This window comes from Sciurus carolinensis, chromosome 12 (assembly GCF_902686445.1).
Source record: "Sciurus carolinensis chromosome 12, mSciCar1.2, whole genome shotgun sequence".
In the NCBI taxonomy this organism is placed as follows: Eukaryota; Metazoa; Chordata; class Mammalia; order Rodentia; family Sciuridae; genus Sciurus; species Sciurus carolinensis.
Window position 1 is genome coordinate 71,848,152 of NC_062224.1, and position 26,955 is coordinate 71,875,106.

General features: G+C 33.5%; 1 protein-coding gene across 2 annotated transcripts in view; it reads left to right on the plus strand.

Moving 5' to 3' along the window:
• Positions 1-26,955, plus strand: part of Gpatch2 (G-patch domain containing 2) — a 181,784-nt gene that overhangs the window by 109,088 nt on the left and 45,741 nt on the right. For both annotated transcript variants that reach the window (XM_047520771.1, XM_047520770.1), the window contains exons 7-8: positions 14,450-14,489; positions 20,438-20,508. In XM_047520771.1, the coding sequence (XP_047376727.1) occupies positions 14,450-14,489; positions 20,438-20,508 (111 nt within the window). The remainder of the gene's footprint in view (positions 1-14,449; positions 14,490-20,437; positions 20,509-26,955) is intronic.

Below are 26,955 nucleotides of genomic sequence, written 5' to 3' on the forward strand. Positions count from 1 at the left end.
TTACTGCATGCACAAACTACCCCACTCAAGCTTCAATAATACTTTAGCACGTAGAATAAGGGAAGCATAAATTTCAAATGAATAACCAGGTCCCACATAGGATTAGTTAGGGGGAAACTCAGGTTTTATTCCTGAACATCTGTCTACTCATACTGCAAAAACAGAGAAGTCCCAAGAACAAAAAGATAACTAAACCCCAAAGGATGCATGCCTACAAGAGGAAGAGGAGTTCATCTTAACAGATGAAAAGTTCAAGACTTCTGAAAACATGAGGAAAGAAGTAAACAAGTCTCCTCATGAAATTTGCAGTGCCCCCTACAAAGGAACCCACAGATAAGGAAGTAGATGAAATTTCAGAGAAAGAATATAAAAATGATTAATAAAATGTTCAGCGAGCTAAAAGATCTAAGGAATGAACTTAAGAGATCAAAATACATGAAGTAAAAGACCATTTCAATATAGAAATAGAGATATGGAAAAGAAATTAATCAGAAATCTTGGAAATAAAAGACAACAGTGAATCAAAAGTTCACTTGAAAGTATCACAGACAGATTCGATTATGTGGAAAACAAAACTTCAAGCCTCAAAGACAGGGCACATGAACTTCATATTCAGTATGCGATAAAGGGGGAAAAAAGACCATGATCAGAATATATAAGAACTCTGGAAAATCAAGAGACCATATTTGATGGTCATTAGATTAGAAGAGAACGTGAAGACACAGTGAAATAATAGCAGAATATTTTCCTGACCTTAGAGTTGAGATGGATATCCACAAACAGGATTAGTATACAACCCCAGATAGAAAAGATCAAAAAGAACCTCTCCAAGACAAATAATCAAACCACCTAATAGAAGACAAGGAAACACTATTAAAAACTTTCAGAAAAATGTCAAGTTACATTATAGGTAAACCAATACTTTTTTTTAAAATTATTTATTTTTTTAATTTTTTACAGACTACATTTTGATTCATTATACACAAATGGGGTACGTCATTTCGTTTCTGTGATTTTACACGATGTAGAGTAATACCATTCGTGTAATCATATATGTACATAGGGTAATAATGTATGTCTCATTCCACCATTTTTTATAACCCCTCCCTCTCATTTCCTTCTACATAATCTAAATTTCCCCCATTTTTCTCTCACTCCCCATACCCACACCCCCATTATATATCATTCTCCACTTATAAGGGAAAACATTTGGCCTTTGGTTTTTTTGGGATCGGCTTATTTCACTTACAATGATATTCTCCAATTCTATCCATTTATTTGCAAATGCCATAATATTATTATTCTTTCTTACTTCTCAACTCAGACCCTAAAATCAAGGAGGGTCTGGAATGAGATATTCCATGTTCTGAAAGAAAACAATTGCTATATCCAGCAATACTATCTTTCAAAATTGATGTATAAATAAACTTTTCATGATAAGGATAAACTAATAGAATTCATGATCACTAAGCCAGCACTACAAAAATTACTGATGATATACTATACATCAAAGAACTGAAAAACAAACCTCCAACTACATAAGTGGATGAAGCGCTCCAGAAGAGGAACTACATGAAAATTACCACCATATTTAATATAGCAAATAAATCAACATGGCAAGAAATAACAGATATCTATCCATAATAACACTGAATGTAAATAATCTCAACTCCCTAGTTAAAATGAATAAATTGGCAGAATGGGTTAAAAAACAATATCCAACTATATGCTGTTTGCAAGACATTCATCTCATAATCAAAGCTATTATCCCCAGACTGAATATAAAAGTATAATAAAGTGAACAATGCGAAAAATATATATACTTTCTTCTTGGCAGCTCATGGAACCTTTCCAAAGTAGACCATAATCTAAGTCACAATGTAAGTCTTCATAAATACAAAAAAAAAAATGATAAATCTTCATTCATCTTATCAGATCATAATGGAACAGAATTATAGAAAACATATTAATACGGGAAGAATTGAGCAATACTATTTTAAACAAGGACTGAATTATAGAAGAAATGAGAGAAGAAATCAAAAAAGTTCTAGAATAAATGAGACTAGAGGTACAATTTATCAATTTTTTTTTTTTTTTTTTTTTTTTGTGGTGCCGGGGATTGAACCCAGGGCCTTATGCTTGTGAGGCAAGCACTCTACCAACTGAGCTATATCCCCAGCCCCTAACTTACCAAACTGGGACAGTGTGAAGGCAGTTTTAAGAGGAAAGTTTGTAACACTGATTGCCTATATTTAAAAAACAGAAAAATGCCAAATAAAAGAAAGAATAAACTAGTTCCAAAAGCATTAGAAGACAGTAAATAATTAAGAACAGAGCCAAAATTAATGAAATTGAGAATAAAAAATACAATGAATCAATGGAACAAAAAGTTGGTTCCTTGAAAAGGTAAACAAGCTTGATAAATACCTAGCCAAACTAACCAAAAGAAAGGGAAGACCCAAATTAACAGAATTGGAAATGAAAAAGAAGATATCACTACAGACACTTCTGAAATCCAGAGGGCCATTAGAAAAGATTTTGAAAATTAAAACTGCAATAAATTGAAAAATCTAGAAAACATCAACAAATTTCTAGACAAATATGACCCCAAATTAACCAGGATGATATAGAAAACCTAACTATACCAGTATTAAACATGAAATTGAATTAGCAATTAAAACCCTTCCAACAAAGGAGAGCCTAGGACCAGATGGATTCTCAGCTGATTTCTACCAGACCTTTAAAGAAAAACTAACAGTCTTCCTCAAATTATTCCATGAAATAGAAAATGAGGGAACACTCCCAAATTCTATGAAGCCAGTATTACCATGATAACAAAACCAAAGACACATGAAGAAAAGAAAACTACAGACCAGTTTCCCTGTTGTACATAGATACAATAATCCTGAATAAAATATGAATGACCTACATTCAAAAACACATCAAGAAGGTAGTACACCATGATCACCATGGATTTCATCTCAGGGATGCAAGGTTGGTTCAACATACTCAAGTCAATAAATGTAATTCACCACATAAATAGAATTAAGGACAAGAATCATTTGATCAACTCAAGAGATATAGAAAAGGCCTTTGACAAAAATCCAGCACCCCTTCATGCTAAAGAAAACTAGAGAAACTAGGGAAGAAAGGAACGTAAAGGCTATATGTGAAAGCAAATATCATACTGAATAGAGAAGAATGAAATCAGGAACAAGAAAAGGATGTCCACTCTCACCACTCTTATTCAATATAATTCTTGAAACTCTAGTCAGAGGAATCAGGTAAAATAAGGAAATTAAAGGGATACAAACAAAAAAATTCAAATTATCACTCTTTGCTGATGACATGAAACTATATATAGAAGACTCAAAAACCTCTGCCAGAAGAGAGCTGATAAACAAATCCAGCAGAGTAGCAAGATACAAGGTCAACATTCATACATCATTGTACTGCAATGATGAATCTATAAAACATTAGATAGATTCAATGTAATTCTCATCACAAAAAATAATGACATTCTTCACATAATTAGAAAAAAAATAGTCTTAAAATTCATTTGGAAGAAAAAAAGACCCAGAATAGCCAAAATATTCCTGAGCAAGAAGAGTGATGCTAGAAGCATCACAATATCCAGTCTCAAATTTTGCTACAGAATAACAAAAATAGCATGATATTGGCCTCAAAATAGACATGAAGACCAGTGGGATAGAATAGAAGACACAGAGAAAGACTCACTTAAATTCATCTGATACTTGAAAAAGATGCCAAAGATACATTTTGGAGAAAACATAGCCTTTTTAACAATTGATTCTGGGAAAACTAGATATCCATCTGTGGAAGAATGAACCTAGGTAGGTATCTTCTCCTACCTGCACACGAGTCAAATCAAAGTGGATCAAAGACCTGGGAATTAGACCAGAAACCTTGCAACTGCTAGAAAAGAAAAAAAAGAAAAAAAAGTCTAAACTCTCCAATATGTTGGCACCTAAAGCTCAAGATGAAACCTAGACTCATAAGTAGGATGGCATCAAATTAAAAAGCTTCTGCACAGCAAAGGAAACAAGGACATGAAGAGAGATCCCACAGAAACAGAAAATCTTTGGCAGCTACTCCTCTAAATATATACCCAAAATATAAAGCCAAGTTTAAAAAATAACCCAGTCAATATTGAGCAAAAGAACTGAGCAGACACTTCTCAAAATAAAAATATAAATGGCAAACAAATATCTGAAAAATGTTCAATATCCCTGGAAATAAGAGAAATGTAAATCAAAACAATGTTATATTGAGGTTTCATCTCACTCCAATTAGAATGTCAGTCATCAAGAATACAAATAATAAATATTAGTGAGGATATCAGGGGAAAAGATAAAATCATGGATTGTTGGTGAGAGTGTAATATAGTACAACCACTTTGGAAAGCAGTATGGAGATTCCTCAGAAGAGTAGAAATAGAACTACCATATGACCCAGCTATCGCATGTCTAGTTATTTGTCCAAAAAAACTAAAATCAGCATACTATAGTGATACAGGCACATCTATGTAAACAGTGTGATTCATAATAGCAAAGATAAGAAACCAGCTGAAGTGCCCATCAACAGATGAAATGATAAAGAAGATATTGTGTATATATGTGTGTGGGTGTGTATATATACATACTATGGAATTTAACTCAGTCATAAAGAAGAATGAAATTATGACATTTCCTGGTAAATGGATGGAACTGGAGAATATCATTCCAAGTGAAGTAAACCAGACTCAGCAAGTCAAGAGTCAAATGTTTTGTCTCAAAGATGGAAGATACAGCAAAATAAGTGGGGTGAGGGGGAGTAGGACCCCATGAAAATAGAAGGGAAAACGTGGTGTAGAAAGAGTGGGTTGAATGGAAGGGAGGAAGGACAGGAAAAGGGAGGAAATGCAGAATTGATTAATGTACATATATTAATTAATATACCACAATGAATTCCACCTTTATGCATACCTATAAAGCACTAAAATACATTCATAAACAAACAGATAACCATAGAGTATAGGAAGAGGAATAGGGGTGGGAAAGGGAAGAGGGAAGGAATAGAAACAGCCCTGGATACTGAAATTATATTCTATACATGTATGATCATGTCAAAATTAACCCAAGTATTATTATAAACAATTACTTTTAGTAATGTGGCGAATAGACAACTTTGCTGTATACATGTTGGAAATGGAAACCTGTTTTTAAAGGTAGATTAATGTGTTCTGGACAGGTATTTAGAAGTCTCACAATATCATAATTATAAAAATGTGATCATTTTAATAAAGTAATAACATTGTAATAATTGTTTTAAATGCTATCTAGTAATTATTTTTTACAAAACATATTATATTTAAAGTCCAATTGCTAAAATATGATAGATTCCTTTTAACAAAAAATATTTAGCACCAATAATCAAATATTCATTAATATAACCAAGGATCTATAGGAAAAATGACTAGAGCCTCATTCAAGCTAAAACAGAGAAATTAGACCTAATTTCTGAGTAAAAATAACATTAAGTTTTGAAATTCACAAATATTAAGAAGTGAAACAAAGTTATGACTAACTTTAAAAAAATCATATGTAAGCATGCTGCAACTCCCTTTATGTATTCTTTAAATGGTCCCAGAATTTTTTCTTCTCTGACTTTTCCCAGTCACTCATAAGATATTTGTTTTCAAATAGAGATAAATGATTTATTAATTGATTTTAAAGTGATATGTATATTTTCTTTTATTTCATTTCTAAGTAAAAGATACTTACCTAATTGTATATAGATCAAACCTATTTTATATGCACATGGGTAACTCATTATAATCCTATGATGAATTCCTTTTTAAAGCAAATATTCACCTTTTATTTTATCTTTTGTGTAAATATCGAGTTTGCTTAAAGCAAGATTTGCCTGGATTAAAGGTTATGTTCTTTGGGAGTACATTTACACTTTGAAATTTAGCATCTATTGCTTTATAGGAAAGTGACTTTAACTCTAGGTTGAGATAAATAAGGTATTCTAAATCAATTGTACCTCTGATTTACTGTGATTCCCTTGGGTATATAAGTTTAACTTATGAGTGTCTTAATTTTTAGCAATAGAGTAAGCCTAACTATCCTTTCTTACATATTTTTACAGAGTACCTATCTATGTAAAATATAGAAAATTATTGAATTAGGTATAAGACATATCAAATGATGTTGATGGTGCTACTTTATATCATACAGTATATTTCATTTTTCAGAGCATTTTTATATGCAGTGCTGTTTTTAAGTTATTTTGCTACATTCTATAAAGTTATCATAGCAGGTATTTCATTCCCATTTCATACATAGATTGGCTTATCTAAAGTCACACACTCTAACTCTGTTCAATCAAAAATCAATAAAAAAGCAAATTATTAGGCATCTATAGTGTTTGGCAACTTGCTGGCCATGTGGGGGAATCCTTTAAGGGCATCCATTAGCACTGGTTAGGCATCAGAAGGTAGCTGTTGCATGCGAAAACTCACAGAATGGAAGTGGACATGTAACTGTATTCCACCTTGTGCTATTGGGAAAAAAATCAGTATTTATTTTAAATACTATGTGATGGTTTGTTAGTTTTGTACAAGACTCCAAAATCTGAGAGGGCTTAACTTTATTTTTTTATATGAGAAAGTAACTGAGACTCAGAAAAATAAACAGTTTTTCTAAGGTCATCTAACTAGTAAGTACCAGTATCTAAATGTGGGTCTTTATAATTAGCAGTCACACCAACCTAAACTTCCTGAATTTAAATTGGTAATTTAATAAAAGAAATAAAGGTTTTGAAGAGCCTATTTAGCCTAACTTTAGAGTTGACTTTGTGTTTCATGGAAAAGTTAATGAGGAATATCTTTACCATTCTCATCATGTGGTCCTTAGAACATAAGAAATAAAGAATCTTAAGTGATCACCTAGCCCAGTGCTCTCATTCCTCTACTTTCTTAAAGAATAACACAGTGGCTAGAGTTAATAAAACTCTGTCCTACATCAAAAGTCATTCCGTTGTGTACTATACTGACTCAGAAACTATTTATGAAGGCCTACTACTATATACTGGATGCTACGTATATAATAGTATATGCAAATTCACAACAGTGAACAAGACATTGTTATTCTCATGGAACCCACAGTCTGATAGATTAATAGACATTAATCAGCAAGCTTACACATAAATGTATAATTATATAATGACGCATAAGTGCATTGTTATTTTCTGGGCCAAGTATTCTAAAGGAAAACTTCTAAAACACACATGTGGACTGGCCATAGAGTTGAAATCTCTAGACACTAATTGAATTGGTGGTGAGAAGAGTATTTCAAGCAGGGAAAAAATGTGTGCATACTTCAAGAGAATGCTTGAACTGAGCACAGAATGGGAAAAAAGAGAGTGCAGTACATGAGGAGACTAGGGAGAGGTAGAGAGGGACCAGATAATGCCAAACCTGGTTAGTCATGTTAGAGTTTCCTTCTCCTAAGAACAGTGCAAAACTCCTTAAGATTTTGGTTTGCTTTTGTTTGTTTCACTTGCTGTGAGTGGACTCCCTGTTAGTTTCTATGGTGACACATGCACCTTAGTCTTGGTATTGCCCCTTAAGGTTGTTATTAAGACCTAGTTCTTAATCATCTGACTTCTTAGTACTCTATTCTTTTACCTTGATTTTTATTTTTTTGCTTCTAAGTCTCTCTTATTTTTTCCACATTTTTTGTTGACACAATTGTATATAATGTGGGATTTGTTGATACATATTTGTACATGGACATAATATAACATTATTATTTGGCCAATATAACTCCCCAGCACTTCTCCCATCCCTCCTCTCTCCCTCTTCCCTGTCGCTTTCTTCTAGTCTGCTGATCTCCCTTTGATTTTTATGAGATCCCTACCACCTTTTCCTTTTTTCTCTCTAGCTTCCACATATGAGAGCAAACACATGACCTTTGACATTCAGGATTTAGCTTATTTCTCTTAACACAATGTTCTCAAGTTCCATCCATTTTCCTGCAAATGACAATTTTATTTTTCTTTATGGCTAAATACAACTGCATTGTGTTCATATACCATACTTTCTTTATCCATTTGTCCATTAATGGATACATAGACTGATTCTGTAGTTTGGCTATTATGAATTGGGCTGCTATAAACATGCCTTTTGCCATAATTTTTATTTCCATATATCAGTCTGTGAAACCCTATTGTAGGATATTGAGTTAGGAGTCTGACATATATTACTACTTAACCATTTCCCTTCCTCCTTTCTGTTATATATGTCTTCATACTTAAGCCTCTCTAGTAAAATAATTATAGTTCTCAGTGAAGATGAGTGTAGAAGAAGGTATACCATTTCCAAAGTTGATTCAGTTTTTCAGTGATGACCTATTCAGACCAATGCTATCCAGGTGTCTCTTTACAATAATTAAGATGTTGTATATCTGCAATGAACATCATGGTAACTCCTAAACCATATGTGCCTATACCACTGGAAATGTGACTGTTCCAATGGAATAACTTAATTTTTAATATTACTTCAAGTTTAAATAGCCAGATATGGCTATTGGCTACCATTTCGAATAGCACAGATTTAGACTATTTTATGTACATAAGACCCACTATTAAATTCAAATAAAATTGTGCTTCTGAGTCCAAAAATAGCAACTTATCTCTGACAATAAAAATCTGGATTATAAGCCACCATAGCAATTGTCTTCTGAAAAGTAAAGTTTACTAGAAAAAAGATCAGTGGAGTAGAGGAAGGGGATTGAGGGGAAGGGAGGGGGAATAACAGTGGAATGAATCTGATCAAACTTTCCTATATATGAATATACTACAGTGAATCTCACTTTTATATATACCCATAATGCACTAATTAAAAAAACTATAAATAAATAGAAGATCAGTAGATTAAAGGAAAGGGAATAGGGAGGAAAGGGGAAGGAAAGGGAAACTACTGGTGACTGAATTAGAGCAAATTTTATGCCATGCTTGTATAATTATGTCAAAATGAACCCCAATATTTGTATATCTATAATGAACTAATAAAAAATAAATATAATTAATTTTTCAAAGTACATTTTAGGAGCCTTCAATTAAGCATCTTGTGCTTGATTTTGTCCTTTCCCTGAGTATAATACTAACTGACTTACAATGAAATCTATTACACTTCTGTAACCTACAGTTCAACTGAGGGGAGAAGTGGGTAGGAGGATTAAAGAGTGAGAAGCAATTAGAGATTTTAATTTTAAAAAATCTTGTAACTTCACAATTACAGACTACAACTAGCTCTACCTGAAAGACCACTATAATAGCAGTTCAGTAGGTGATAGTGGTTCCTGATACTAGCATGCCCTCGTGAGGATTAAAGAAATAATATATGTCAGATTTAGTTCCTAAATATACCTAAACAGTGTCTGTATGCTAGAGGAAGAACTGAAATCTCATTCAGTCCTTAAGTTATCGCAACCTAACCATTCTTTGCAATTGATCACTTTCAAACTACTCTGTGTTCTCTCCTCCCAGATATTTCTTTTACTTTTAGTCTCCCTGTAAACCTCTTCTACAATCTTGATTCCAGCATAAACAAATGTAAATAAAATCCCTACAACTCTAGAAAAGAGCATTTTCTTCATTCTCTATCCTTATATAAACTTGATTTTCACTTTTAATGACATTACTATCTATGTATTTCCTATGTACTTGTTTTTCACTAAAAAGCTAGTAAGTCACTTATTTTCCCAGTATTATGCTTGGTTCTGGGAACACTAAAAAAAGAACAACAACAAAAAAAAAACTTTACCCCCAAGAAAACGTGATGTAAATTGGAGGTGGTGATAGAAAAATGTGGTTAAGATCAAGAGATATGGAGTCAGACAACCTGGATTCCAGTCCTTGCTAGCCTTGTGACTTTGACTAGCAATAGGACTTTACTTACTATGTTCATGATACCCAGCATGTGGTAAACATTCACTGGTGGTGGTAATGTTTTTACTGCTGCTTCATTTACTACTTGTACCACTTCTACCACAGTTTCTACATCTACTACAACTATGCCTGTTAATCTTTTCATTATCCCTTTCTCAAGGGCCTCTGATTTATTATCAGGACAAATAAACACCAACAGTATATGACTGCTTTAAAGGAGATAATGTACAAAGAAGTTGAGAGTGTAAAAGAGGAAGCATCTTAATCTGCCAGGATAAATTAGACAGATGGCCCATAAGAGGTAACCTCCAGCTTTCTCTCCTTTTCTACCACATTATTTCCCCTTCTAGATCATTCCTTTTTCACTCCTGAGCAAGATTTCTTTTTTGTTTGAGATTCGTACTACCACTTACCCCTCTTCATCTGCCCTCATTCTGATTTAGTCTTGCTTTCTACATCAGTTTGTAAATATGCTAGTTGTTAACAGCATGTACAATGGTTGGAAGGTACATGGAGTTACAAATGAAAATTTGAACCAGCTCTACCACTCAGTTATGAAATCTTTGGCAAATCTCTTAATCTCTCTGAACCTGATGCTTTATTTGCAAATGGGGATGGTGTCTGTCCTGGGGATAGTTTGCAGATTAAATGAGAACAGTGTGGCCTTCAGTCAGGGCTCAGTAAATGTTGGGAACTTACTCCTGTGACCCTATGGTGAAGCTTGGATGGATCATTATATGGTAGCACTCAGCAGTTTATTTTCCTCTTCGACTCCAATGTTCATCTGCATGCCACTTCAGTTACTCACCTGGCTGCTCTTGAATATCACCATGACCAAGAACTGCTCTAGCTATGAAATTTTAAATTGATTATATCATTTTCTTATCATAACCTAATATTCTTCCAGCTTTTTTCTGCTCTTATGTTCACTACTCTTGTTCTTTAGATGTATAAAGTCTGCCATTCCACATTTGGATGAATTTATCCAAATATATATTCCTTAACTCCCCCTTTTTTTCAGTCTTAGAAGACATGATTTTCCCAAAGCTGCTTCTGATATCTGTGCTTTTTATTAATTGAAAGAAGTTTTTTAATCTTTCCAAAAACTTCTTTCATCATTCACTACATTTTTAAATCTCTCCTTTAATTTCTTTAAATCTTACTGTCTGTCTGTCTGTCTCCCCTCTCACTTGTCTTGAAAGCTTAATTTCTAGAAAGAATTGATTATAGTCTGCTACTACTTCCCCACTTCTCCTTTCATCCACACTAAACTATGTAATCAATAATCCTGGTTTCTTCCCATCCACCTCCTGGAACTTCTCTTGAAGAATTCACCATTGATCTCTCCAATTTTATCAGTGCCCGTCAGACTTGATTTCTCTATATTTAACACCAATGACTACTCTTTTTTTTAATTTTTTCCCTTCATGGTTTCAGTGATATCACTGCTATTAGTTTTTTTTTTTTTTTTGCCTTTCTGAACATATATTGTCCGTCTTCCTACTCATGTCCCACTAGATAGAAAGAGAAAGGTATAAGTACACAGTGACATAGAAGGACAGCGTAATTCTGCTGACAAGAGGTTTTGCCCAATTTCTAGAACAGGAAAGCAATTGGAAGGTTTAGCTAACTCAGCAGATGATAGGAATGTTCTAGAACAAGAAAGCAGTTGGAGGGTTTAGCTAACTCAGCAGACAGTAGGAACGTAAACATTTCTCTCTGCTGAAGGAGATGCTGATTTGTCCCTCACATGCCCTAGATAAGCAGAAAACAAAAATAGGTGAGGCATTAAGCTAAAATAGTAGGTCTCAATCAAGAAAGTAAATATTTCTCTCTTGAGAAATTTGCCAATCCAAGAAAGAAAAGATCACAAAATGATAACCTTTGGAGGTTTTCCCAAAAAAAGAAACTTGGGTGATTATCCTATAGATAATCATTTGTTCTTCTTTTTAGTTTTGTATTACCTTTTAAATATTGAATGGATAACTCTTGATCTGAAAGTATTTGAGAAAAGTCTTCAGTATAAGTAGAGACCAAAATAACCAGGAAAAGTACCTGCTCATCAAATGACATCATTCACATAAGTTGATATATATCTTATAAACCAAGTATAGCAAAATGTTAATAGTAGGATGTAGATAGTTGGTATTTGAGTTTTTGTTCTAACATTCTTTCAACTTTACTACTTTAAAATTTCATAAATTCAGTCAAAGAGAGGAAAGATAAAATGGGGAATAAAGGGTGAAAGAAATCAAAGATCTTCAAAATATGAAGAGACATTCCTTGCTCATGGATTGGAAAGTTCAACATAGTAAAGATGTCAGTTCTATAGCTACAGTATTTAAGACCATGTGATATTAGTAGGGGGACAGACACATAAATCAATAGAACAGAATAGAGAACCCAGAAATAGACTGATGAATGAATGAAATGGCTGATGCAAAAGCAATTCAATGGAAAAAGGCATAGTCTGTAGAACTATTCTTTGGGCTTGGGGGAGGGAGGTCTTTTAAAAGAAGCTACAGACTCTAGAGAAATATTTGTATATCATATATTTAATGAGAGAATGTGACTGCTGTAGTAGACAGTGGAAACACATTGAATGATGGGGTAGAGAACACTAGGTCCAGCAAAGGACAGAAATGACATGAAGGCAATGAAAGTTCCAGGACAGATCTGGAGAGAGAGAACAAGATGAGAATACAAGTAGACAGAGTGTACTGGGAAGGAGATTTCTGGATCCTGAAGATACCAAAGATTTTTTTTTCATATTTGAAAACTAACATTGATAAGGATGTGACACTTCTAATAAAAGAAGGCTATGGGGGTAGATAGGGAAAAATATACCAAAGGAAGAAAAATGAGGCAAATATCAACTTCAAGAGAAACACAAGGGAAAAGTGGCAGAAGGATTTACATCATCATAATAATGTCTTATTCATAATTGATTAATCAAAGTAGTATTATACTTGGAAATAGAAGGTTGGGAGTATAAAAAGAGGTAAATTTATCACAAAGGAAAATCAATCCTTGATATCTAAAAATCAATCAATCATGAACCATCAGTATAGCTATATTCTTTCAAAATATAGCATTATATTTCAGAAAAGAAAAAGACAAAGAGTTGACAGTTTTTTATGGACAGAGCTTTGGAGTCAGGATAGACATGACAAGTGACTACTATTTTAATCCTTTTAGTTTAGTTTTTTTTTTAAGTTTTTCTTTAAAGCAAAAGTTATGCATGCGCCATAGCTGAAGGGAACTATCTTACTGAATGTGTCAGTAGAATTACATTGAATACTTTGTTTCCCATTGGTAATTAACCCAGACTTTACTTACTAATACCAATAAGTGTCATTTCCCATATCAATGGTAGAATTTGCCCTGCCAAGGAATGAGCTTGAGAATATTACATTAAAAGCATAGACAAATCTTATTACTATAGAGACTGTTTGTTCTCAGTTTGTGTACCACAGGGGATAGAGAATATATAGTACCAGGAAAGATGCCCTTTCACTGTGAACCCTTACCTTTCTGCAACGTGGTATGATGAAAGCACAATTTGAGCAAGTAACAACACAACATCCAGACCCTTGATTCTGCATCTGGAACATGAGAACGACCTTGTAAGGTTTTTATGAGGATGGGAAATAATACGTGGCATGTTTTTAAACAGTGCTTAACAATAAAAGATATTCAGTATTTCAGTTCTTGAAATAATAAATAGCATCAATAGTAATACTAGTATCATTGCCTATGATTATAGGTTTTTAAGTGATTTAGAGGGTCTCAATAAGAGTTATTATTAGCTAATGTGCCCAGTTCTATTGAAAGTGTATTTCCTGATATTAAGAGTCCCAGAGCCATCTGAAGCAAATGGGTAAGCCTGGGCTGTGGGAAAAGGAAGACTTCACCTGTGCAGTAACTTCTGTATTTTTAAGTTGTTAAACTTGTTCTCAGTCGGAATTCTAATTGTTACAACTGTGAAAGGAATGAGTCTGAGGCACTTTCAGCTGATGGCCCATAATTGCCATCAAGGACTTTTTGTGTTGTCCCTTGGGGCAGAACTACAGAATATAATATTCTTGTGTTTTTAACTTTTTTATATAATTCTTACAATCAAAAGGTCATGATTTGTTGTAATGATGCTATAATTAAGTTGTGGTAAATGATAGCATTTATAGATTTTATAACCAGAATTGATTCATAAAATGAATACAGTTACAGCAGTTTATGTTAACGTAATTAAATGGAAATGTAATTCTAACTCAGTTTGCTTATTAAATTGAAAATTACTGGGTTATGAGCACTCTTACATTTCTGTCAAAATTGGTGTAAGTCTAGAATTACATGAAATATCCATTAAAATAAAGCATATTTAAGACTCCATTGCGGGTGGTGAATAAATTTCTTAAAGCACCTCAGGTTGATCATGTGAGAACCTGAGCTTTCAGTTAGGCCCAGCTAACTCCTCTTCTCTTTTCCTCTGCAGCCATTGGTTTAGCCCTGGGGCTAGGACAGAGCATGGCCAGGTAAGGAACATTCTAATCCAAAAGGAAGTTAGTCTCTTTCAAATATTTATCTATCTCCCTTCAGGGTAGTAGATCAGCTTTATGAGAAAGGATATAAATCCCTAGCTTATTTTAAAAGGAGTTAATTGTGCCAGGGCTTAACATAGTGATCAAATGGGCGCTCCTCAGTAAGCATCAGTTTTCCCTTACTGCCACCTTCCTGAGTCACACAGATGACCTCCATGGAAAGGCCCTGGCATTCACTAACTTATAGGGCTTCACTACTTTTTAAATGGTTTTCACATAATCAAGGTATACAAGCAGTATACATGCTTAAAAATTTAATTTGTATTGAACTTAAGATCAGCCAGAAAGAGAATATTTTTTATTGAAGTTTAGAAGGAGGCAATAATTTCTTACAAGTTTACATTATATCTGTAGATGAATTTCTTTTTATCTCTTATTGGTGTATGTGACAGTGCAATGATTAGTTGACTTAGCAAAAACTTGACATTCATTTCAATTGTCTTTGTATAGAAAATATGTATGTTTTTTGTCTCTTGAATGTATTAGTTCTCTCTCTAAAGCATGCTAAGCTAATTTAGACTTAAATTTGTGATGAGTTTTAAAGCATTTACATTTGTGGGTTTAAGTCCTTGCAAGATTTTTATCTATCATATATTATGAAAACTGTTTTTTAATTGGGCAATCCGTAAGAAAACACATTTTTTAAATACCTGGGAATAATAAAAACCAAATCCATGAGACTGTTTCTTCCAAGGGGTAGGATGGGAGGTTGGTAAAGGATTGTGCTTGGTAGTATTAATAACATTACTTTGTTGGTGATGTTTGATGTCTTACATGGGGTAACAGGTTCACAGTTGAATACAACAGTTTTAGTGCCGTTGATTAGTAAAAGGTACCACATAGTTAATTATAATCTAAGCTCTATTTCTTAACACAAATGAGCCAATTTAAAGAACAATATCTTATAAATTCAAAGTCAGTTGTAACAATTTTATGTTATTTTGCTTTTTTCCATGAGAGTCATTTTCCCCTTTAGAGATACTTCTCACATTAATATAGAATATTTACTACTATGCCTGTAAACAGTAGTAAGCTAGGGCTAGGAGTGTAGCTCATTGGTAAGACTAACTGCCTAGCACACATGAGACATTGGATTCAATCCCTAGTACCAAAACAAAAATAACAGCTAATAGCTAATGATTTATAAGGAAAAATATTGATTCTTTCTTAACATTTTATATTTTATAATCATTTAAACCAGTGTTTAAATCAGACTTGTTTAAATGTTAGCATGCATCTCACATTTTTATCTTGACTACATATATATAATTCCTTTTATTTGTGGTAGCTAATGTACTGTAGACTCAAAACACAACATTATTGAATCCTGGAACAAAGATCTTAGGTTCCTTCAAGCATCTGGTCACAAGATCTTCATCAACCAGGCAATACGTACCCTTGTTTTATGTGTATTTCTACTTCGGAATACCTGATTTAATATATAGATTACAGATTCATTGAAATTGAACTCATGGCCAGCTACCCTATGACACATGCCTGATGCAAGACTAAAGCATAAAGCTTTTCCCTGTACAGCCCATTGTAGCCTAGAAACATTAAACAGAACTTCAACACCATGCTTGACAACCATTTTAAATGGGGACATCATCAGCAAAAACACAAAAATTCAAGAAACACACCACAATAAAACTTCGTTTGTAGTATGAGAGTTGAAACAAGAAGACATAGTGTCACTTTGGTGGACCTTAGCTAGAAACCAATTTCCAGCAGCTCACATTTTTCTCACTTTACGTGCAACTGCAAATGACTGCAGAAAGTACCAAATGTATTGATTTTGGTGTTACAAATAAATTTTAATAAGTACACAAATTCACAAATATGGAATCTATGATTGGTGAATATCAGCTGCATGTATATGTGTATATGTAGAGAAATACACCCTATTTTACATTTTGAGGGGTAATAATTTCTTAGTTCAATTAGGCCTAAATATATAGCACAGTAAAATATTACTAAACTTAGGTCCAGGGGATGAAGTGAAAAACCATGAAGAATTATGAAATTCTTCAATATATTGTTGAATGAATATTATCTTTATCGTTCATTATCACCTTTTCTTTTCATATACTTATCAAGAGAGTAATGATTGTATTAACTCCATTTCTTTTCAAAGTTGCCCCTCACTGCTTTCCACTGCTTGCTTTAGTGTTTAATCTCATTTCCATTTACATTCTACAGTGATCATACCTTCATTTAATAAATAACTCACTGTCACCCACTATCTATTAGGTACTCTCGAATTTTACAAAACAGTATTATTCCAAGACCTTCTAGCTTTGATAATTTTACCAAAAGGGATGTTGATGGAAAACAGCATAGCTTTTCCCCTAAGGCAGTTTTAGTCTGGGCAGCAAAGTAGCGATTATAGCTTGTTGAGGATTGTGAAAACCATAGAGAGACCACAAAAGAGAAGTGACGAGTAGGTGGAGGAGGGGAAGGACAGAGGGAAAGGGCACAAGTGCATACACACATGTGTACTGTCTGTGTGTCTTTAAATTCTCAGGCTTTGCCTCCTTGAACATGTGAATGGTTTGACATTTTGACTGAGTTTGCAAGTATCTTCATGAGTCATAGATCATAGTTCAGATATCACTTCTTGTGATGTTGAGGACAATGAAAGGCCAATTGTGAAGAGACTTGAAATTATTTTGCAGATATTTGAGGAATTACAGGAGAGATGCTCCTGGGCTTGAATGCCTTGTCCATGTCTGGCAGCAAAGACAGGAATGCTGTGGAATAAGAATTCTACCGTTTGCTTCTTCCTCTCCATCAGGGATTTGAGACTTAATAATTTTGTACAAATATCATGAATAGCCACAAAGTTTTTAAATTCTTATTCTGCAACAATAAAAACCATTATCCACAAAGAATACTTTTCCTGATTTAATTCAGTAATTTTTAAAATTGTGTGCCTAGGTTTGCATTTATGGATTTTAATGTAATTCTTACATGAGTCATTTTTTAATATACATCTGCAGGTCACTAATAAGGGAATTGTATCTCCGTTTGGCCTAAGTCCAGCAATCTGAAAGTTGGAAGGTAAGAAGCACTTCGCACCATATTCAGAAGTTCTATTTTTAATCAAAGATGACATTATTGAGTCAAAACCCTAAAAATGACCTCATTTGTGATACTGATAGGAATCCAAGGAAACATAAAACTTACCTATAAGAAAAAGGAAGAATTTGTCAAAATCTGATGAGCTGTTCTTGCTTATCAGAGCAAGGATTCATGTATTAATATGATGAATTCATTACTCAGACATCTGAGTGTATTTTTATCAGAAATTCATTTTAAAGTTGCAAAGATGCACCCAGATTTACAATTTTATTCATAAGGTGAGATAATTTTGTGATGACATTTTTATGTAGACCCATTCACATGAAGTAATTCCAATATTTGTCTCTTTTTAAGAGACAAATCAAAAATTCAAAGCAGAAAACACATTCTTATAGGATTCTAATAGAAGGATCTAATGTCAAAGTTCAGAGAACATTTCATCTAAGTTCATCCAGGTGTTGGTCTCTCTAAGGTATATTGGAACGTTTATTGGGGTTACATTTTTCAAAACTTAACTGTAGAATTTTTATTCTAACATTGTATATGGAATTTTCAGTTCTTTGAATTGTTTCAGCGCAAACCTCTGGAAAAGTGTTCAAATATCTTTTATCAAAAATCAGAAAGATTAATTACCATTAATTTAAGACAGAGGTAGAGATTTCATCAACTTCTAACTATCTGTGTCACAAATGTTGGTTTGTATATATTTATATATATATTTATATATATATATACTTTTATTTAAAGGCACTAGACTTAGAAATGCCAAAGTAATTAATTATTTATATTTTCAGAAACAATTTAAGTGTTCATGGTACGAAGTGTTTCTAAATTGAAACACTTTCAGATTAATGGACTTAAGATAAATGGTTGCTGTTTTCTGTATGTAGTAATAATGAGGTATAGCTTCAGCTATGTATCAAATACTCAATCTCATTCCCTGTTTCATTACTTCATTCATTCATTCATTCATTTATTCATTCAACAAATATTTATTAAGCAATAAAGATGTTCTGGACACAGTGCCAAGCCATGGAGATGCAGGCAAATTAAACCAGAGATGAGAAAGATGAGCAAGAGGATGGTAAATATCCCAGCGATAATCCCAGCAGCTTGGGAGGGAGGTTGAGGCAGGAAGATCTCAAGTTCAAAGCCAGCCTCAGCAACTTATTGAGACCCTAAGTAATTTAGTGAGATCCTGTTTCTAAATAAAAGTTTAAAAAGGGGATGTGGGGACTGGGGATGTGGCTCAGTGGTTAAGTACCCTTGGGTTCAATCCTCAGTACATATAAAAAGAGAGAGGGGTTAGGTCAGGTGTAGGCAGAAATATAGTAAATTATAGGCTTAGAGATATAACCATATAACCAAATTATGAGGGACAATGGAAACCTTACACAAGATTTTGAGTTTTATCTCAAGAGAGTAATAAAGTCAGATTAATTTTGGATAGTTCACACTGGCTGCAGTGTGAAGAATGAATGATGAGAGAGTAAGGCTGCTTGCAGGAGGCCATTTGGGGAGACTGTTACAGGTGAGAAAAATGGTCGTCTGAGCTAGGATGATGGCAGCAAGAGTGGAATGAAGCAGATTTTTAAGAGAAATTTTAGGCATACTTATTTAGTCAAGACATTCCTGAAAGAAAGGCCTAACCATATTCTAGGTGAACCAGTTAAGGTCTATTTTATCTTAAAAATAGCCAAGTGAACTGACAATTCTAAATGATTTTACTGAACCATTCAAAGCAATGTTCTTCAATAAAATATACTGTTCAATCAATATCCACTAACAACCAGGCTTATTAATTATAGTCATAATCATCATAATTGTTGCATTTAAGCCATATTCTCAGCATTTCTTGTGTTCTGGTCTCATAGCACTAAGCATTGTACATGGCTTATCTTATTTAATAATCACAACAGCCTTACGGGTAGGTATTATTGTTATATCTATTTTACAGGTGGAAACTAGAGCTTAGAAAGGTTAAGCACTTGGCCTAAGGTTACACAGCTTGTAAGTGGTAAAGTTATTATTAAAACTAGTGACTAGTAGCTACTGGGGCAGCTGGAATTAGAATCCAGCTCTATCTCACATTATTACTTTTAAGACTTAGTGTTAATTTCTAATATGTGGTATAATTTTTTTAGCCCAGTCTTCTCTATAATCATGTATCTGCATAAGATAGCTATAGTTTGAGTGAACACACTATAGAGAGTATTATCTTCCACCCCCCCACACACCCCCAGTTAGGGTAAAGTAAGTGTGAAGGAAAGTGAATGGTAAGACATTTTGAGATGGCAATCAAATATATTTTTTCTACTTACATATTTCCAAGCCAATAATTTCTTAGAAGAATGGTTTGAGTATGTTTTATTACCATGGTATGCCAGTAGGTATCAAGAAAATATTAACTCTTTCACATCAGCTTAGGGGAAATAGCCCCCAAAACTTCTCAACTGAATGCAATTGTAGAGCCATTAACAAGAAAGATTACATTACTTTAACTAAGGCTACTGCAGAGAAACAGGAACAGAACCTAGTCTTAGATTTCCAGGTCCAGGCTTTATGGTAACCAAATATGAGAGTAGTTTAAACTCTCAAGGAAATAACTAGATTGCCATCTCTCAGTTTTTTTGCTGTAGTAGATCTGACATCTCTAGCAAAGGTAGAAGAAACCAGTACAAATAAAGTGATGCAAGTGAACAAATTATTGCCCCTTTGAATAAAAAGGATATTTAAACTTTGCAAAATAATATAATGAAAATGTTTTTGTTTCTACAACTTTGTCTTAACATTTTGTGTAGCATCAACTTCTGAGAGATAACCGAGCTGAAAGAGGACACAAGAAAAATTGTTCTGTGAAAACAGCTAGCAGGTAAGTCATTCAAATCACTTTTCATTCTCATCATTAAATCATAGACTTTTTTTTTTTTCTCTTCTAATATAAATGTGGTAAGTTGTGATTTGGGATGCCTTTTCTAAAACATTGACCTAACTTATTTTATATACTATGTACCAGAATCTATTTCAGGATCACTAGTAATGAATACAAAAATAACATTTTATTTATATTGTTTAAAACTTTAAAGAACCCTGTTATACAAGTATTCCCAACTAAGAAGCCACAATTCTGCAGGAGCAAATGCAAATCTTACAGAGCATACATACCTCATTTGGACAGTTAAAACTTTACCAAACCCAAAATCAGATAATTCACCTCATTGAGAATCAACATCAACTAATGAATTTGCCCCTAAGTATATCAGAACCTAAAATTTTAAGATATAGTTCATTAATCATGATAGATGAAATGTTTATAGAAATAAAAGAGAGAGCAACAAATTACTCTTAAAACTAATCCATCAGAAGTGAAAAAACAAAATTGTTAGAAGTGAGAAGTATGACTGATGAAGAGATAATTAATGAAATGGAAATACATCAGGAGAAATAAGCCAGAATGTAGTATAAAATTCAAGGAAATGAAAAATCAGAATAATTAAGATAAATTTAATCAGTCTTTGATGCAAAGACTAGAACTGAAGAAAAACATGATATTTGAAAGAGGTTGATCAAGAATTCCCAAAACTAGTGAAAATTATAAATCCATAAATACAGATACAAAAAAAAATCACAGTGAAAACCAACTATAATAAATAAAAAGAAATCCATACAAAATAGTGTGTACTCTAGTATATCAAAGAGAAAGGGAAGATCTTTTAAAATTTCAGAGATTAAGAACAAATTATCTGTAAAGGAATGATAGCAATAGGGGATAATGGAATCATCTTCAGGATACAGGGAAAAAAGAATACACTGCCAACCTAGCACAGAAAACTTTTCAGGCATGAAGATGAAATAAATCATTTTAATATTTTCAAAAACGGAGAAAGTTTACTACCAATGGAATTTTGCTAGAATTTTTAATGGATATATTTCAAGGAAATGATCTTCCAAGGAAATGCTGAGATGGGAATATGAATACTAAATCAAAATAAATAACTTTAAAAAAGCATTTAAACAACATTGCTTATATAAAATGATAATCATAACTCATAAATCTGTATAAGTTTTGTGTCATTAAAATAAAAGAATAATAATAATGACACTAATGTATAATTGGTAGGAATTTGAAAAATACAGTGTAAAATCATGGACATTAATAAGCAAAGTTAACAATGTTGGAGATTATAGCTAAAACTCCAGTCTAAAGTTCTCAAATTATTCATGATGTTTACCTCATTGGTCATATAAAACAGTGATGGTTAGTAAATATTAATTGGTAACATATCAAAAATAACTACTACATTGATAGAAATGGAGGATATAAGTTGTAAATGCATTAAGGGGTAAAATGAACTAAAATATTGACCTCCCCTCAAAATACCCATTTTTAAAAAACTTTAAAAAAAAATTGAGAAAATGAGACACAGAAAACATAAAATTAAGCAATGGAATTAAATCCGCGTATCAGTGATCACAATAAAACTTACGGATTAAACTTGTCAGTTGAAGGCAGAACTAACTAGATTAGATTTTCTTTTAATCCAACTATGTGTTCTTTATAGAAAATACACCTGATATAGAATGACAGGTAAAGATGGTAAACTAAGGAATAGAGTAGGATATTCCAGATATACTATAAAATAAAGCTTTCATATCAGACAAACTGACTTAAGAGGAAAAATTTTAGCAAGCTTTAAAAGGTCATTATTTAATGATAAAATATACAAATTTCCAGAAAAGTTAATTTTATGGTATACACTAAATAAAATAGCCTCAAAATGTGTAAATAAAATATTAATAACAATACACACAGATACTCACTAACCCCCTCCATGGTGATCCCACTTCAATATGCCCTTATATTATTAATGACTTAAGTCATCAGAAAGTTTATAAACAGAAAATGTTTCACATAAAATTATCAAGCTTAAATTAATGCAATTATATGAAACCTGGCACCCAAACTATTACAGAAAACATATTTTCTCTATGACATGCTTACAAAATTAACCAGTTGGCAACCTATATAGCTACTATCAACAAATTTTAATGAATTTGTATCATTAAGATAATATTCCCTGGACTGAATGTGATTAAGTTAGAAATTAGAAGCAAGAAGATATATCTTTTTTTTAAATTTATTTTTATTGTAAACAAATGGGATACATGTTGTTTCTGTTTGTACATGGAGTAACAGCATACCATTTGTGTAATCATACATTTACATAGGGTAATGTTTGATTCATTCTCTTACTTTTTCCTTCGCCCCCACCACCTCCCACCCCTCTTTTCCCTCTATACAGTCCCACCTTCCTCCATTCTTGCCCCCCTCCCACCCCCTATAATGTGTCATTATCCGCTTATCAATGAGATCATTCGTCTTTTGGATTTTTGAGATTGGCTTATCTCACTTAGCATGATATTCTCCAGTTTCATCCATTTGCCTGCAAATGCCATAATTTTATTATTCTTCATAGCTGAGTAATATTCCATTGTATATGTATATATATAGACACAGTTTCTTTATCCATTCATCAATTGAAGGACATCTAGGTTGGTTCCACAATCTGGTTATGGTGAATTGAGCAGCTATGAACATTGATGTAGCTGTATCTCTGTAGTATGCTGATTTTAAGTCCTTTGGGTATAGGCCGAGGAGTAGGATAGCTGGGTCAAATGGTGGGCCCATTCCAAGTTTTCTAAGGAATCTCCACACTGCTTTCCAGAGTGGCTGCACTAATTTGCAACCCCACCAGCAATGTATGAGTGTACCTTTTTCCCCACATCCTCTCCAACACCTATTGTTGCTTGTATTCTTGATAATCACCATTCTAATTGGGGTGAGATGGAATCTTGGTGTAGTTTTGATTTGCATTTCTCTTCTTACTAAACATGGTGAACATTTTTTCATATGTTTGTTGATTGCTTGTAGATCTTCTTCTGTGAAGCGTCTGTTCATATCCTCAGCCCATTTGTTGATTGAGTTATTTGTATTCTTCATGTAGAGTTTTTTGAGTTCTTTATATATTCTGGAAATTAGTGCTCTATCTGAAGTATGAGTGGCAAAGATATTCTCCCACTCTGTAGGCTCTCTCTTCGCATTGCCGATAGTTTCCTTTGCTGAGAGAAAGCTATTTAGTTTGAATCTGTCTCAGTTATTGATTCTTGCTTTTATTTCTTGTGCTATGGGAGTCCTGTTAAGGAAGTCTGATCCTAAGCCAACAAGTTGAAGATTTGGATCTACTTTTTCTTCTATAAGATACAGGGTCTCTGGTCTGATTTCAAGGTCCTTGATCCATTTTGAGTTGATTTTTGTGCAGGGTGAGAGATAGGGGTTTAGTTTCATTCTGTTGCATATGGATTTCCAGTTTTTCCAACACCATTTGTTGAACAGGCTGTCTTTTCTCCATTGCATATTTTTGGCACCTTTGTCTAGTATTAGAAAATTGTATTTATTTGGGTTTATGTCCATGACCTCTGTTTTGTACCATTGATCTACCTGTCTGTTTAGGTGCCAATACCATGCCGTTTTTGTTACTATTGCTTTGTAGTATAGTTGAAGTTCTGGTATTGCGATACCCCCTGTTTCATTCTTCCTGCTAAGGATTGCTTTAGCTATTCTGGGTTTCTTATTCCTTCAGATGAATTTCACGATTGCTTCCTCTATTTCTGTAAGGTACGTCATTGGGATTTTAATTGGAATTGCATTGAATCTGTATAGCACTTTTGGTAGTATGGCCATTTTGACAATATTAATTCTTCCTATCCAAGAACATGGGAGATCTTTCCATCTTCTAAGGTCTTCCTCAATTTCTTTCTTCAATGTTTTGTAGTTTTCATTGTAGAGATCTTTTACCTCTTTGGTTAGATTGATTCCCAAGTATCTTATTTTTCTTGAGGTTATTGCAAGTGGAGTTGTTTTCCTCATTTCCCTTTCAGATGTTTCATCACTTGCATATAAAAATGCTTTAGATTTATGCGTGTTGATTTTATAGCCTGCTATTTTGCTGAATTCATTGATGAGGTCTGGAAGTTTTCTGGAGGAGGTTTTTGGATCCTCTAAATATAGAATCATGTCATCAGCAAATAGTGACAGCTTAAGTTCCTCTTTTCCTATTTGTATTCTTTTAATTTCTTTGGTCTGCCTAATTGCTCTGGCTAGAGTTCGAGGACCATGTTGAATAAACGTGATGAAAGAGGACATCCCTGTCTTGTTCCCGTTTTTAAACGGAATGGTTTCAGTTTCTCTCCATTAAGAATGATGTTGGCCATGGGCTTAGCATAAATAGCCTTTACAATGTTCAGGTATGTTCCTACTATCCCTATTTTTTCTAGTGTTTTGAGCATGAAGGGGTGTTGTATTTTGTCGAACGCTTTTTCTGTGTCAATTGAAATAACCATATGATTCTTATCCTTAAGTCTATTGACATGATGGATTACGTTTATTGATTTACAGATGTTAAACCATGCTTGCATTCCAGGGATGAACCCCACTTGATCATGGTGCACAATTTTCTTAATATGTTTTTGGATACGGTTTGCCAATATTTTGTTAAGGATCTTTGCATCTATATTCATCAAGGATATTGGTCTAAAATTTTCTTTCCTTGATGTGTCTTTGCCTGGTTTGGGTATGAGGGTGATATAAGCTTCGTAGAATGAGTTCGGTAGGGTACCCTCCTTTTCTATTTCCTGGAATACTTTGAGAAGTATTGGAATGAGTTCTTCTTTGAAGGTCTTGTACAACTCGGCTGAGAATTTGTCTGGTCCTGGACTTTTCTTGGATGGTAGATTTTTAATGGCTTCTTCTATTTCATTGCTTGATATTGATCTGTTTAAATTGTGTATGTCCTCCTGGTTCAGTTTGGGAGGAGCATATGTCTCTAGAAATTTGTCAATGTCTTTAGTAGTTTCTATTTTGTTGGAATACAGATTTTCAAAGTAGCTTCTCATTATGTTCTGTATCTCAGTGGTGTCTGTCGTGATATTTCCTTTTTCATCACGAATTTTAGTAATTTGAGTCTTCTCTCTCCTTCTCTTTGTTAGTGTGGCTAAAGGGTTGTCTATTTTGTTTACTTTCTCAAAGAACCAACTTTTTGTTTTGTCAATTTTTTGAATTGTTTCTTTTGTTGCAATTTCATTGATTTCAGCTCTGATTTTAATTATTTCCTGTCTTCTACTACTTTTGCTGTTATTCTGTTCTTCTTTTTCTAGGGCTTTAAGCTGTAATGTTAGGTCATTTAGTTGTTGACTTTTCATTTTTTTCTGGAATGCGCTCCATGCAATGAATTTTCCTCTTAGTACCGCTTTCATAGTGTCCCAGAGATTTTTATATGTTGTCCCGTCGTTCTCATTGACCTCTAAGAATTTTTTTATCTCCTCCCTGATGTTTTTTGTTATCCATGTTTCATTCAATAGCATATTATTTAGTATCCAGGTGTTGGAGTAATTTCTGTTTTTTATTTTGTCATTGATTTCTATTCTCAGTCCATTATGATCTGATAGAACACAGGGCAGTATCTCTATTTCTTTGCATTTCCTAAGGGCTGCTTTGTGGCATAACATATGGTCTATTTTCGAGAAGGTTCCATGTGCTGCTGAGAAGAAAGTGAATCCGCTCGTTGATGGATGGAATATTCTATATATGTCTATTAAGTCTAGGTTATCAATTGTGTTATTGAGTTCTATGGTTTCTTTGGTTGGTTTTTGTTTGGAAGATCTATCTAGTGGTGATAGTGGTGCATTAAAGTCACCCAGAATTATTGTGTTGTGGTCTATGTGATTCCTGGAATTGAGAAGGATTTGTTTGATGTACAGGGATGCACCATTGTTTGGGGCATAAATATTTACGATCGTTATGTCTTCCTGATTTATGGTTCCCTTAAGCAGTATGAAATGTCCTTCTTTCTCCCTTCTGACTAACTTTGGCTTGAAGTCCACTTTATCTGATATAAGGATGGAAACCTCCGCTTTTTTACTGAGTCCATGTGCATGGTAGGTTTTTTCCCATCCTTTCACCTTTTGTCTGTGAATGTCTTTTTCTATGAGATGAGTCTTTTGCAGGCAGCACATTGTTGGGTCTTTCTTTTTAATCCATTCTGCCAATCTATGTCTTTTGATTGATGAGTTTAGGCCATTAACGTTCAGGGTGATTATTGAGATATGATTTGTATTCCCAGTCATTTGGCTTATTTTTGGCTTTTAAGTTGGCTTGGTTTCTCCTTTGAGTAGTTTTTCTCTAAGGTAGTTCCTCTGTTTGCTGACCTACATTGTTGTTTTTCATTTCCTCCTCATGGAATATTTTGTTGAGAACCTTCTG